We start from the raw sequence: 16,447 nt of genomic DNA on the forward strand, positions 1-16,447 counted from the left end.
TATATATATATATATATATATATATTTATATATATATATATATATACTGGCTCACCTGCACTGGCTTCCTGTGTACTTAAGATGTGACTTTAAGGTTTTACTACTAAGGGTATAAAATACTACACGGTCTAGCTCCATCCTATCTTGCAGATTGTATTGTACCATATGTCCCGGCAAGAAATCTGCCTTCAAAGAACACCGGCTTATTAGTGATTCCCGGAGCCCAAAAAAAAGTCTGCCGGTGTTTGAACTCACAACCGACCGATTTCCGGGCGGACACTCTAACTACTAGGCCACTGAGTAGGCAGTATAAGTGTCCACATAAGTGGCCATAAGACCCCAATTCAGTAGTGTACACAATTTTGGAAATTAGAACTAAAAGGTGCTGTCCACGCATGTGGCCACTAAGGCCTTTAGAGGTTTTTAATGACATTCAGACTTTACTTCAAACCAATGACGGAGCAGCATCTCCTCATCCGGACATAACGACAAGGCCAGAAATGTGTCACGTGAAAACACGTCCGACCAGAACTCTCTAATAATTAATGTTCCATCCATTCGTCCATCCATCTTCTTCCACTTATCTGAGGTCTGGTCGCGGGGGCAGCAGCCTAAGCAGGGAAGCCCAGACTTCCCTCTCCCCAGCCACTTCGTCTTGTTCTTCCCGGGGGATCCCGGGAGACAGTCCTTCCAACGTATCCTGGGTCTTCCCCGTGGCCTTCTACCGGTCGGACATGCCCGACGGGAGGCATTCGGGTGGGATCCTGGCCAGATGCCCAAACCACCTCATCTGGCTCCTCTCGATGTGGAGGAGCAGCGGCTTTACTTTGAGCTCCTCCCGGATGACAGGGCTTCTCACCCTATCTCTAAGGGAGAGGAGCTCTTCCCGCCACCCGGCGGAGGAAACTCATTTGGGCCGCTTGTACCCGTGATCTTGTCCTTTCGGTCATAACCCAAAGCTCATGACCATAGGTGAGGATGGGAACGTAGATGGACCGGTAAAATGAGAGTGATACAGGGCCTGCATTACAGAAGACGCCGCACCGATCCGCCTGTTGATCTCACCGTCCACTCTTCCCTCACTGGTGAACAAGACTACCAGGTACTTGAACTCCTCCACTTGGGGCAGGGGCTCCTCCCCAACCTAGAGATGGCACTCCACCCTACACTAAAGTTCCTTGGGTGAATAATGTCAACTCACTACACCGGTATGTTTTAGCGCTTTCATGACGAGTTTAGTTACAGATATAAGTAATAACTTTACACTACTTTATATTACAAATGACAACAACGGAGGACGAATGTCCCATAACAAGAAGATAGAGATAAAGAAGAAGAAGCTTATCGACTACGGGGTCGGCATGGACTACAAAGGCGGACGCGATGACATTTTTCAGGATTTATGCAGATCCCAAATACAGATCAGCAGGTACCAGAAGGTAAGAAAAGTTTCATTTGTATATTATTGTGAAACAAAAGGCCAGATAATATGTCTTACCTTATAAACCCAGCATAATAATACTCCCATGTTGAAGCACAGTACAATCCATCATTAATAATATGTCTTACCTTCTACACCCAGCATAATAATATTCTCATATTGAAGCACAGTACAATCCATCATTAATAATATGTCTTACCTTCTACACCCAGCATAATAATATTCTCATATTGAAGCACAGTACAATCCATCATTAATAATATGTCTTACCTTCTACACCCAGCATAATAATATTCTCATATTGAAGCACAGTACAATCCATCATTAATAATATGTCTTACCTTCTACACCCAGCATAATAATATTCTCATATTGAAGCACAGTACAATCCATCATTAATAATATGTCTTACCTTCTACACCCAGCATAATAATATTCTCATATTGAAGCACAGTACAATCCATCATTAATAATATGTCTTACCTTCTACACCCAGCATAATAATATTCTCATATTGAAGCACAGTACAATCCATCATTAATAATATGTCTTACCTTCTACACCCAGCATAATAATATTCTCATATTGAAGCACAGTACAATCCATCATTAATAATATGTCTTACTTTATACACCCAGCATAATAATACTCTCATATTGAAGCACAGTACAATCCATCATTAATAATATGTCTTACCTTATACACCCAGCATAATAATATTCTCATATTGAAGCACAGTACAATCCATCATTAATAATATGTCTTACCTTATACACCCAGCATAATAATACTCTCATATTGAAGCACAGTACAATCCATCATTAATAATATGTCTTACCTTATACACCCAGCATAATAATACTCCCATGTTGAAGCACAGTACAATCCATCATTAATAATATGTCTTACCTTATACACCCAGCATAATAATATTCTCATATTGAAGCACAGTACAATCCATCAAGCGGTGTGGCTTCATAGCTTGCCAAAGTCCTACTAAAACATTTTGATAAGATTTTTGAGCGCCGTGTAATGTTCTAAATTTTAAATCAGGGGTCTCAAACTCAATTCACCTGGGGGCCACTGGACGCAGAGTCTAAGTGAGGCTGGGCCGCAAGAAAAGATTCCTTAATTTTTTTTTTTGCATACTCCTCAGCATGTCTAGTTGTATGATGACGTATCAAATCGTATTCCTTGTGCACCACAACTTTATCTGTGGAACATACTTATATTTATCCCACGCGCGGAGAATAATGTTATTTCCGCAATGTGTGTTGTTCCGCTTTTCCTCCCTACAGCAACACAGCGGTCGGCGGATAAGTAGCGAGCAGAAAAAAGTGAGGGCTCCCGGAGTGTTATCCGGGTTCATATAGAAACATATTTAGTGTTCATCGTGTGAGGCCATGCAAATTAAACAAAAAACAAACAAATAATGGTTTAAATTGGTCCAGGTTATCAGGGACTGTTATTACTGACGGACAGGTGTGGCGGTGTGACTGCAGCCAGGTACGTAAGAAAACCCTCGTCTCCATGGCAATGTGTTTGTCGCTTTCACTCATTTGCCGCTTTTCCACTAACGCAGGGGTAGGCCACCCAGAACGTTGAAAGAGCCATTTTGGAGCCTTTGCATTTCTCTGCTTGCATCACGCAAGTGACGTCAGTGTTTGGCCCTCGAGAGCCACATACCACACCGTGATTGGTGGATTCCTTCAGCTCCGCACACAACGCTGTCAAGCGCCATTTATATAAAACTGGCGGGCTGCACTAACATTAAACTTTCATATTATGGTGGGGGCCGCGAAATAACGTCTCCGCGTGTCTGAGACCCTTGTTTTAAATGGAACATATCAAACGTTGGTCATATTGCCATCGTAGTGCAGCCTGCACGTATCTCTTATGTTTGACTGCCATCATCTGGTCATGCCTTTCTGTCTTGCCTCTGGTGAGGGCGGTCGCATTTTTCTCCACTCCCTCCTTTCCCAGCTATCTCTCTTTGTTTTTGTCTTGTCTGAACTTTTTTGAAGCCTCTTTCTTTGAGCTGTCCTCAAATCCAAACATCAGACATGAAAATGATCAGCTGGACTCTCGATGCAATTAACGAAGTGTTTTCGACGAGGAAAAGAGGTTTGGGGGAGCCTGGCGGCCCTGCTTGAACCATTGCTGCGGGGTACGTGAGAGACTCCTGGGATAAATGGAGAATCATGTGCCTCTCAGTCCTTTCCATCAAGGACGTGGAAGACATCTACCTATTTGGAACCGTGATTGCGGGGCACCTGCTGATTGGGCTGGGCTTTGCTCTGGTGTATCGTCAAATCCGTAAGAGGATGGCAGCCACTCAAGGAGCCCAAAGGCTGTTCGTCGCAATGGAAGGTTTGGGCCGGGCTGTGGGAACACAGACTGTGGCGATTTCTGAACTAAATACAGGATGGATCACATCATGAATAAGTTTGCTGAAAAGGAAGATTGAATTGAATTTGAGAGAGACGGCATGGACTTAGAACAGACAAGCAACTGTTTTGTCTGTTCGTGAAAAACAAACATCCTAATCAACGATTTGATTCCCTTGAATGGCCTTGACGCCAGGCTGTTCTGAAAAACACCCCCGAGGACACCTCAATGATGGACGCTTTTGACCTCCCTCCCTTCTCAACGACACCTAGAGTCAAAACTTTTTCAGATCGGGCTCAGTCTACAAAAACATTACACCATCACACCCAAGACAATTGGGCACACACCTCCCTTCCCCCCACCCCACGCCTTCACTTCTGCTAGTTTTTCCCCTTGGGGCCATCCAGGCCTCCAACTCCCCCCCCACTCATTTGTAATGTGTGCATTACAAATTAGTTTTTTTCCCTTGGACTCAGCCTGGACCCCCTCCCGGGGGTCCAGCCTTTGACTGATATTTTCTTTACTCTTCTCCCCTTTTCCAATATCACCTTTTTCCCACCTTTTTTAAGGAGCACCATAAAAATGGCTGATCTGTTGGTGGTCCTGTCTTGTCTCCCTGTAACGTATGTCTGCTCTTAGTGGGACTGTGGCCAAAATGTACTTTTCAGTTCTTATGAGTCTTGTGCATGTTAAGAATTGACAAGAAATCATTTCCATACCATGAATTGATGAAGGTGGACCCCGACTTAAACAAGTTGAAAAACGTATTCGAGTGATACCATTTAGTGGTCAATTGTACGGAATATGTACTGTACTGTGCAATCTACTGATAAAAGTTTCAATAAATCAATCAAAAGTCACACTTGTCATTACACCATATATCAAATAAAATAGCTCCGAGGTTGGTAAGTTCAACCAGACTTATTTCTTCCATTCGGCGCAGCGGGTTACAAGGCGCACTGTGGGGTTTAAGGATTGTAAGTGCGCCCCACAGTCCGGAAAAAAGGGTATGAAGAGATTGTAGAGGACCAGCGAGCATCTCCCAGTTGAGTTGAGTACCTTTGAGGGCGGGAGGCACAGACTTGGTGGTGCAGAAGGTGTGGTCCTCAGAGAAAGGTCCCTCGCCGGCATCGCTGACTGCTTGTATTCTGAAGGTGTAGCTGCTGGACTCCGTCAGCCTCTGCACCTTGTAGGTGTGACTCGGACCCCGGTAGATGTTGACGAACCTGCCGGGCGGGAAAAGAAAAAGAGGGCCAGTTGAGTCAGGGAAGGACACGGTGATGGACGACGACAATGAAGACGAAAGAGCAAAGATGAGTGAAGTCACAACTCCTGATGAGCTCTTCATAATGCTGACTCTTGCACTTTGTTTCATTTATTCACGCTGCCATAATGCTGACTCTTGCACTTTGTTTCATTTATTCACGCTGCCATAATGCTGACTCTTGCACTTTGTTTCATTTATTCACGCTGCCATAATGCTGACTCTTGCACTTTGTTTCATTTATTCACGCTGCCATAATGCTGACTCTTGCACTTTGTTTCATTTATTCACGCTGCCATAATGCTGACTCTTGCACTTTGTTTCATTTATTCACGCTGCCATAATGCTGACTCTTGCACTTTGTTTCATTTATTCACGCTGCCATAATGCTGACTCTTGCACTTTGTTTCATTTATTCACGCTGCCATAATGCTGACTCTTGCACTTTGTTTCATTTATTCACGCTGCCATAATGCTGACTCTTGCACTTTGTTTCATTTATTCACGCTGCCATAATGCTGACTCTTGCACTTTGTTTCATTTATTCACGCTGCCTTTATTACACCACTTGGCCAACTCTTTTTTCATTACTAAATCATCACTTTATTAATGACATCCTCAACACAATAACCTTTGTAAATTACACCCTTTTTTCACGTGTAATTCTTTCTATTTTGGGGGTTCTCAACATGCACAAAAACAGAAGAGGGTAAAAAAAAAAAGAAATCAATCAATAACGCTCGAAATGATTGCTTAAAAGTGTCATTGGTTATAATTGGAATTGTGTCATTCATTAATTTTAATTGGAAATGAATACACAAATAAATGTGCCATTAAGTGATTATGATTGGAATTAAATGAACTGTATCATTAATTGATTATAATTGGAATTAAATACACAAATAAATGTGCCATCAAGTGATTATAATTGGAATTAAACACATCAGGAAATGTCTCAATTGACTATAATTGCAATTTTATACATAATTAAAGTCTAATTCATTGATTATAATTGGAATGAAATACATAATTAAATGTCTCAATTGATTATAATTGGAATTAAATACATAATTAAACGTTAACTGATTATAATTGGAATTAGATACATAATTAAATGTCTCAATTGATTATATTTGGAATTAAAAACATAATAAATACATAAATAAATGTCTAGATTAATTATAATTGGAACTAAGTACACGATTAATAAATGTGTTAACGGATTATAATTGACATTGAAAACATAATTAAATGTGGTAAATGATTATAATTGGAATTAGATACATAATTAAATGTCTCAATTGATTATAATTGACATTGAAAACAAACGTGGTAAATGATTATAATTGGAATTAGATACACAATTAAATGTCTCAATTGATCATAATTGACATTGAAAACATAATTAAATGTGGTAAATTATTATAATTGGAATTAGATACACAATTAAATGTCTCAATGGATTATAATTGGAATTATATACACAATTAAATGTCTCAATTGATTACAATTGGAATTAGATACATAATTAAATGTGGTAATTGATTATAATTGGAATAAATACATCATGAAATATTTCAATTGACTTTAATTGGAATACATAAATACATGTGTAATTAATTGATTACAATTGGAATAAAATACATCATTAAATATCTCAATTGATTACAATTGAAATTAAACACATAAATTAAATGTGTTAATTGATCATAATTGGAAATTGGATACATAATTAAATGTGAAAGTGGAATTAAATACGCAATTAAGTATATAGTTAAATGTCTCAGTTGATTATAATTGGAAATAAAGACATACTTAAATGTTTCAAGTGATTATAATTGGAATTAAATAGACAATTAAACGTGTAAATGGAACTAAATACATACAAAAGTACATAATTAAATGTGTAAATGGAATTAAATACATCATTAAGTACATCATTAAATGTGTAAATGGGTTTAAATACATAATTAATGACGTAATTAAATGTGTAAATGGGTTTAAATACATCATTAATGACGTAATTAAATGTGTAAATGCAATTACATACATAATTAAGTACATAATTAAATGTGGAAATGGAATTATATACACAATTAAATGTCTCAATTGATTATAATTGGAATTAGATACATAATTAAATGTGGTAATTGATTATAATTGGAATTAGATACACAATTAAATGTCTTAATTGATCATAATTGACATTGAAAACATAATTAAATGTGGTAAATTATTATAATTGGAATTAGATACACAATTAAATGTCTCAATTGATTATAATTGGAATTAGATACATAATTAAATGTGGTAATTGATTATAATTGGAATAAATACATCATGAAATATTTCAATTGACTTTAATTGGAATACATAAATACATGTGTAATTAATTGATTACAATTGGAATAAAATACATCATTAAATACACAATTAAATATCTCAATTGATTACAATTGAAATTAAACACATAAATTAAATGTGTTAATTGATTATAATTGGAAATTGGATACATAATTAAATGTGAAAGTGGAATTAAATACGCAATTAAGTATATAGTTAAATGTCTCAGTTGATTATAATTGGAAATAAAGACATACTTAAATGTCTCAAGTGATTATAATTGGAATTAAATAGACAATTAAATGTGTAAATGGAACTAAATACATACAAAAGTACATAATTAAATGTGTAAATGGAATTAAATACATAATTAAGTACATCATTAAATGTGTAAATGGGTTTAAATACATAATTAATGACGTAATTAAATGTGTAAATGCAATTACATACATAATTAAGTACATAATTAAATGTGGAAATGGAATTAAATACACAATTACAAGTCTCAATTGATTATATTTGGAATTAAATACACAATTAAACGTGTTAATTGATTATAATTGGAATTAACACCTAATAAAATGTGTCATTTAATGATTATAATTGTAAATAGATTATGAAATGTCTCCATTGACTACAATTGAAATTAAATACATAACTTATATATTGAAATTGGAATTAAACACATAAATAAATGTCTCCATTGATTATAATTGTAATTTGCTACACAATAAGATTGTGTTGGTAATTGGAATCAAACACATAATAAAAATGTGTCATTAAATGATTATAATTGGTATTAAAATCCATCATGAAATGTCTCAATTGACTACAATTGGATTAATTGATTATAATTGGCATCAAACACCCAATTAAATGTGTAATTGTAAATACATATGTATATACGTGTGTCATTAATTGATTTGACGATTAAACATAGGATCAATATAAGATGGAGGTGGCCATGCATTCATGTTTCTTTGCCCCCAGTCTCTCCTACTTTCTGTCATCTTGAGGAGTTTGCAGTATTTTCCAATAAGTGCAACAAGATGAAGTGGACTCTGCTTCTTTCAGCCCTCGTCAAACACCTTGAGTCGTGCAATAGTGGCGTGTCTTCCAAATAAAGACCACAACCACACGGCACAAAGCAGCGGTTGGTGACCTCTCTCTGAGCCCAACAATCCTTCTTCATCAGCGGCGAACACTTCATAGCAGACGAGCGGCGCCCCAATTAACCGCGAGGTGAGGAACGGCTCGCCGCTATTTTTCTTCTGTTCAACGCCAACTGCTGCTTACGCCATGTGACGGCCTGGACGTCCACACACGTTGCCATGGAGACCGTCCAGCGCAGGCCAGGTGTCGGGCGCCAGAGGGGAGGTAAATAAATACAACTTGAAATGTCTGCAAAGTGAACACCATTCGCCTTCCTTTTTTCATCCAACAAAAAAGTGGTTTTTCAATATTAAATCCTCAAATCAACATTTTATAATCAGTATTATTTTTGATAAATCCTCATGATCATTCTTGCACATAGCAGCTTTGTATGATTTATTTTCCTTTGTGAATAACACTTAATGAACCCAAAACAATATTATCACATTTATAAAGTCCAAAAAATGTCATTGAAATTCTGTAAATGATAGTTTTAAAAATGTTTCCATCACAAACATTTCACTTGTTCTTGCAAATTAAATGAACACTATATAATATCTATTCAGATAATGGTTAACACATGAATTAATAAAGTGAAATATATAATCATTTGCGTCGTGAACAGCACTTTACAAGTACAAAACAACATCACATTTTGTGCACATTTATAAAATCAAAAGAATGTCATTGGAATTCTGTAAATGATAGTTTTAAATTTTTTTCCATAATAACAATATGAATTTTTCTTGCTAATTAAATTAACACTATATAATATCTATTCAAATAATGGTTAACACATGAATTAATGAATAAAATATATATTAATTTGCTTTGTGAACATCACTTTATAAGTGCAAAAAAATCTTATCACATTTTGTACACATTTCTAAAGTCAACACAACAAAATGTTGACTTTTTCTTGCAAATTAAATGAACGCTTGTAATATCGATTCGAATAATGGTTAACACATGAATTAATAAATGAAATACAGATTAATTTGCTTGGTCAACAGCACTTTATAAGTGCAAGGTATTATCATCACATTTAAAAAGTAAAAATGTCATAAAAATGCTGCATAAAATGTAGTTCTAAAAATATTGATATGACAAATTTTGTACTTTTTCTTGCAAAATAAATTAGTGCAACATTCTATCTCTTCAAATAAGGATTAATAGATGAATTAATAAAGGGAAATATATATTCATTTGCTTAAAATAATATCACATTTTATGCACATTTATAAAGTTAAAATAATGCCATTGAAATTCTGCACATAATATAGTTTTAAAAATATTTCCATAACAATAATTTCACTTTTTCTTGCAACTCTAAATTAACAATATATAATATCAATTCAAAAAATAGTTAATACATAAATTAATAAAATTAATTACATATTAATTTGCTTTGTGAACAGCACTTTATACATGAAAAATAATATCACATTTTGTGAACAATTATAAAATGAAAATAATGTCATTGAAATTCTGTAAATGATATAATTTAAAAATGTTGCCATTACAAAAATGTTTAATTTTTTTCTTGCAAATTAAATTAACGCTATATGCTATCTATTCAAATAATGATTAATACATGAATTAATAAATAAAATATATATTGATTTGCTTTGTGAGCAGCACTTTCTACGTGCAAAATATTATTAAAGTAAAGACGTCATAAAAATGCTGCGAATAATTTTATTCTAAAAATATTTGTATAACAAATTTGCAAATTTTTCTTTCAAATTAAATTCATGCAACATTATATGTATTCAAATAATGGTTAATACATGAATTAATAAAGTGAACTATACATTATTTTGCTTTGTGAACATCACTTTGTAAGTGCAAAACAATATTATCACATTCTGTACACATTTATGAAGTAAAAATGTCAATAAAAAATGCTGCAAATAATGTAATTCTAAAAGTATTCATACCACAAATTTGGTACTTTTTCTTGCAAATGAAATTAAACCAATATTATATGTATTCATATACATGAGTTTATTAAGTGGATAAAATATTTATTTATTCATTGAAAACTTATTTTTACCATTTTCACAATTTTAAATATTCTTTTAATTAATAATGTATCAGCTGTTATTTAGATCTATACTTCTATTGTATTTACGATACACCTTCACTGTAAGTAGCCTTGTGAACATATATGTACTGTAAATGTCATATGTACACACATTAATAATGTTATTATGCCATAAATACATGTAATAATGTGCACTGCACTGTCCCTGACCAAATAATACATCAAATTAAGAATATAATACTCAAATAATATGCATTGTAAAAGATAGACTATTTTAATAACCTTAACTGAAAGCGGTATATTGGGATAATGGATTAGAATTGTTGAAGGAACTAAAATGTAATAACATTCCCCAGTGTTCAGTTAGCAAGACTTAATGTTTTTTAGTCATGTATTGATTTGATTTATTTGAGGTGTGGCAGTTAATGGAGCTTTGGGGATTTAGGGAAGAATCTTAGTTTTGAGAATTTCAGGTAAGACTCTTGCCGCTGTACCTAATAAATAGTCCCAATGACCTTGAGGAGTTATTGAGGAAGTTTAATTCCTCCTGAGGCCGAGTGGGGAGGAAGTTGAGCTCCTTGGAATCAAATGAGAGGAATAAAAATGCATGAGGCCAGCAAACATTCATATTGAAAGGTGTGTCGGCCTGAAGGGGGAAATTACATTTGCACAATTTGACTGTGGGCTGTTTCATGTTTGCTTTCAAAGTCAAGTGTTTGATTGTTTCAGTAAAGTCAAGTGTTTGATTGTTTCAGTAAAGTCAAGTGTTTGATTGTTTCAGTAAAGTCAAGTGTTTGATTGTTTCAGTAAAGTCAAGTGTTTGATTGTTTCAGTAAAGTCAAGTGTTTGATTGTTTCAGTAAAGTCATGTGTTTGATTGTTTCAGTAAAGTCATGTGTTTGATTGTTTCAGTAAAGTCATGTGTTTGATTGTTTCAGGGCTCCCGCAAAAGTCCAAGAATGGAAAGGAACAATCATTTATTGCAATAAAGGCTTAGACTTTGATTTGGATTTATTTCCAACATGCAAGGTGCCGCCACCCAAGCAAAAAGAAGATTATCATTATCATTAATAATATTATCATTATCACCTTTATGCTCATGGCGGCAAATTTGATGGGATTCTTCCACACAGAGGGTCTTTCCTGAACGATTCCACTCATGGGATTCTTCCACACCAAACACTTCCGACACAGAGGGTCTTTCCTGAGCGATTCCACTCAATAAAATAAACAAATCCATCCTTTATTTGACAAAAGTGAGCACGTGTTCTAATATTCCATTTGCTTGGAATATGAAAACAGATAAAATACGACTCCTGACTTCAAAGTTTGTCCCCATGCCCCGCCCACCTGTGCCGGTCTTCACCAACATGTTTCGTGATTCCTCATCGTCCATCCCTCTAAAATGTGTCATTTTAGTTTGGGATGACTTGGTCAAAGTCTCCAGGAGGATTTGGTCGAAATAGGACTCCTGACTTTAGCCCAAAAACGGCTGACTTTCCGATCATAAAAGTTTGTCCGCAAACCCCGCCCACATCTTTAGGTCTACGCCAGGGGTCTCAAACACGCGGCCCGTGAGACTTTATTTTGCGGCCCCGCACCTTGATCTGACAATTTAATGTTAGTGCGGCCCGCAAGTTTAATACGAACGCATGGACGGCGCTTGAAAGCATCACACTTACCTACGCTCGCAATTTTCCCAGGAGACCCCTGCATTTCAGGGCATCCAGGGTGCGGATGTTCTCCCAAAATGCGTTTGTCATTCTTGTTTGGTGTGGGTTCACAGTGTGGCGCATATTTGTTACAGTGTCAAAGTTGTTTATACGGCCACCCTCAGTGTGACCTGTATGGCTGTTGACCAAGTACGTCCTGCAGTCTCTTACGTGAATCTGCACAAGTCTCGCACGACATGTTACTAAAACAGCACGCTGGTTGTGAAATGTAGAAGCGGACATGATGACATTTTGTAGAGCTGTGGTTCTCAAATGGGGCTACGTGAGATTTTTAAAAAAGATTTTATAAAATAGCATCAATTCATAATTCCTTTATAAATATATTTATTGAATAATACTTCAACAAAATATGAATGTAAGTTCATAAACTGTGGGAAAAAATACAACAATGCAATATTCAGTGTTGACAGCTAGATTTTTTGTGGACATGTTGCATAAATATTGATGTTAAAGATTTCTTTTTTTGTGAAGAAATGTTTATAAGTAAGTTGATGAATCCAGATGGATCTCTATTACAATCCCCAAAGAGGGCACTTTAAGTTGATGATTACTTCTATGTGGAGAAATATGCATTTAGCATTCAATCACTTCTTTATTTTTCAACAAGTTATTTTTATATCTTTTTTTTCCAAATAGTGGAAGAAAGACCACTACAAATGAGCAATATTTTGCACTGTTATACAATTTAATAAATCATAAAGTGATGACATAGTGCTGTATTTTACTTCTTTATCTCTTTTTGCTGTGATGAGGGGATACTTGACTTAAAAAGATGTTGCCAGGGGTTACATGAGTGAAAAAAGGTTGAGAAGCAGTGTTGTAGAGGACGTTAAAGACAGTGCAGGCACGACAGTCCTTCTTAATAATGTCGGCCGGGTGAGAATTGTGACAAATTGGTGAGAATGGTTGCAGTGGTAGATTGTCGGGAGGTGCACTGACACTCAGGAGTCTTCTGGACAAATGGTGAGGGTTGTCAAGTATGTTGCAAGGGCGGGAAAGACATTCATTAAAAAGTGCATGTTAGATTTTTGAAGACATCTTTTCTTGCGTCCCAGCCTCCCCCAGTTTCTGCACCCAGTGGCCCCCAGTTTCTGCACCCAGTGGCCCCCAGTTTCTGCACCCAGCGTCCCCCAGTTTCTGCACCCAGTGGCCCCCAGCTCCCTTCAGTTTGAGACCCCTGCTCTAAATAAAGTGTGTCGTTTTACTTTGGGATTAATTGGACAAAGTCTGTAGGAGGAGTTGGTCAACATATGACTCCTGACTTTGGACCAAAAATGGCTGACTTCCTGATCATCAAAGTTTGTCCCCTTGCCCCGCCCACAATCTTTTGTTCTTCGCCAACATGCGTCGTAATTCATCATCGTCCATCCCTCTAAAATGTGTGATTTTGGTTTGGGATCATTGTGTCAAAGTCTCTAGGAGGAAATGCTCAAAAGAGGACTCCTAACATACGGAGTTGTTTTGGAAAATCATGGGACTAAATAAATGGAGTGCAATCAGTGCCATCTGCTCAATTAGAGCGAGCGGAAGGCTGTCAAAAGGTGACGGCGGCCGTGTTGCCAACGCTCTGACAGGAGGAGGCGGTGCTCGCTTTAAATGTCCTCCTCGTTAGTTCTTCCCCGTGGCAGCAAAAAAAGAAAGTCCACATGCGGCGGCCATTTATATACGCCGCTAGCTCGCTTTGCCCTCAAGTCTGATTGGCAACGTTGGCCTTAACGTGCCTCGTCTGTAGTACATGTGGTTATCTCTCACTCACACACACACACACACACACACACACACACACACACACACACACACGAGCTGCTCAGGTTCCGCATAGTATTGACCTTCTGGCTCGACTATTGACCAGCAGACGTGCGGGAGGAAGAGGTGAGAGGGATTCACTTTCACTTTCACTTTCACTACCAAGGTCATATCATTAGGCACGCCTGCACAATCTAATCACCAATCAGATCTTTTCACGAGGACAAAGACTGGCTTGTGACATTTTGACTGAACATAATTATGTATAACATCCTAAACACGGTGTTGGATTAAATGTTTAATGATCGTTAGCAACACTTAATAATGAAGTCTGGCAGTAAAGTGAAAGTGAGCATAATGGTGTACCTAATGTTATGTCTGTGATGGAGCACAAAACCCACTTGTCTTTGGCTGCTTACAATTTCACAAAACATGTTTTTATAGAACATTCTTACAATTGATTTGTGATATTTCAACTTGCGTAGATCTTTTGATTCCATAAAAAGTACTGAGATAGTGTCTCCCTAAGATGGACTCATGCAAAAACTGTTCTGTGGTCTACCCGGGCCACATTCCAAATTGTTGTTTTGCAAAGTGTGGACGTGGTGTCGTCCGGAACAAAGAGGAAAATAACCATCCGGATTGTTGTGATGGTATGGGGGTGTATTAGTGATTGTTGTAGTCAGCATGTGTGATGGTATGGGGGTGTATTAGTGATTGTTGTAGGGTGAAAGTGTTGTAGTCAGCATGTGTGATGGTATGGGGGTGTATTAGTGATTGTTGTAGGGTGAAAGTGTTGTAGTCAGCATGTGTGATGGTATGGGGGTGTATTAGTGATTGTTGTAGGGTGAAAGTGTTGTAGTCAGCATGTGTGATGGTATGGGAGTGTATTAGTGATTGTTGTAGGGTGAAAGTGTTGTAGTCAGCATGTGTGATGGTATGGGGGTGTATTAGTGATTGTTGTAGGGTGAAAGTGTTCTAGTCAGCATGTGTGATGGTATGGGGGTGTATTAGTGATTGTTGTAGGGTGAAAGTGTTCTAGGCAGCATGTGTGATGGTATGGGAGTGTATTAGTGATTGTTGTAGGGTGAAAGTGTTGTAGTCAGCATGTGTGATGGTATGGGGGTGTATTAGTGATTGTTGTAGGGTGAAAGTGTTCTAGTCAGCATGTGTGATGGTATGGGGGTGTATTAGTGATTGTTGTAGGGTGAAAGTGTTGTAGTCAGCATGTGTGATGGTATGGGGGTGTATTAGTGATTGTTGTAGGGTGAAAGTGTTGTAGTCAGCATGTGTGATGGTATGGGGGTGTATTAGTGATTGTTGTAGTCAGCATGTGTGATGGTATGGGGGTGTATTAGTGATTGTTGTAGGGTGAAAGTGTGGTAGTCAGCATGTGTGATGGTATGGGGGTGTATTAGTGATTGTTGTAGTCAGCATGTGTGATGGTATGGGGGTGTATTAGTGATTGTTGTAGGGTGAAAGTGTGGTAGTCAGCATGTGTGATGGTATGGGGGTGTATTAGTGATTGTTGTAGGGTGAAAGTGTGGTAGTCAGCATGTGTGATGGTATGGGGGTGTATTAGTGATTGTTGTAGGGTGAAAGTGTTCTAGTCAGCATGTGTGATGGTATGGGGGTGTATTAGTGATTGTTGTAGGGTGAAAGTGTTGTAGTCAGCATGTGTGATGGTATGGGGGTATATTAGTGATTGTTGTAGGGTGAAAGTGTTCTAGTCAGCATGTGTGATGGTATGGGGGTGTATTAGTGATTGTTGTAGGGTGAAAGTGTTGTAGTCAGCATGTGTGATGGTATGGGGGTGTATTAGTGATTGTTGTAGGGTGAAAGTGTTGTAGTCAGCATGTGTGATGGTATGGGGGTGTATTAGTGATTGTTGTAGTCAGCATGTGTGATGGTATGGGGGTGTATTAGTGATTGTTGTAGGGTGAAAGTGTGGTAGTCAGCATGTGTGATGGTATGGGGGTGTATTAGTGATTGTTGTAGGGTGAAAGTGTTCTAGTCAGCATGTGTGATGGTATGGGGGTGTATTAGTGATTGTTGTAGGGTGAAAGTGTTCTAGTCAGCATGTGTGATGGTATGGGGGTGTATTAGTGATTGTTGTAGTCAGCATGTGTGATGGTATGGGGGTGTATTAGTGATTGTTGTAGGGTGAAAGTGTGGTAGTCAGCATGTGTGATGGTATGGGGGTGTATTAGTGATTGTTGTAGGGTGAAAGTGTGGTAGTCAGCATGTGTGATGGTATGGGGGTGTATTAGTGATTGTTGTAGGGTGAAAGTGTTCTAGTCAGCATGTGTGATGGTATGGGGGTGTATTAGTGAT

General features: G+C 37.3%; 1 protein-coding gene across 1 annotated transcript in view; it reads right to left on the reverse strand.

Moving 5' to 3' along the window:
• Positions 1 to 16,447, reverse strand: part of fndc3ba (fibronectin type III domain containing 3Ba) — a 76,489-nt gene that overhangs the window by 5,075 nt on the left and 54,967 nt on the right. Inside the window, exon 21 of the mRNA XM_061896353.1 lies at positions 4,889 to 5,055. Coding sequence (XP_061752337.1) covers positions 4,889 to 5,055 — 167 coding nt within the window. The remainder of the gene's footprint in view (positions 1 to 4,888; positions 5,056 to 16,447) is intronic.

The sequence above is a fragment of the Nerophis ophidion genome, linkage group LG03 (genome assembly GCF_033978795.1).
Source record: "Nerophis ophidion isolate RoL-2023_Sa linkage group LG03, RoL_Noph_v1.0, whole genome shotgun sequence".
NCBI classification, from domain to species: domain Eukaryota; kingdom Metazoa; phylum Chordata; class Actinopteri; order Syngnathiformes; family Syngnathidae; genus Nerophis; species Nerophis ophidion.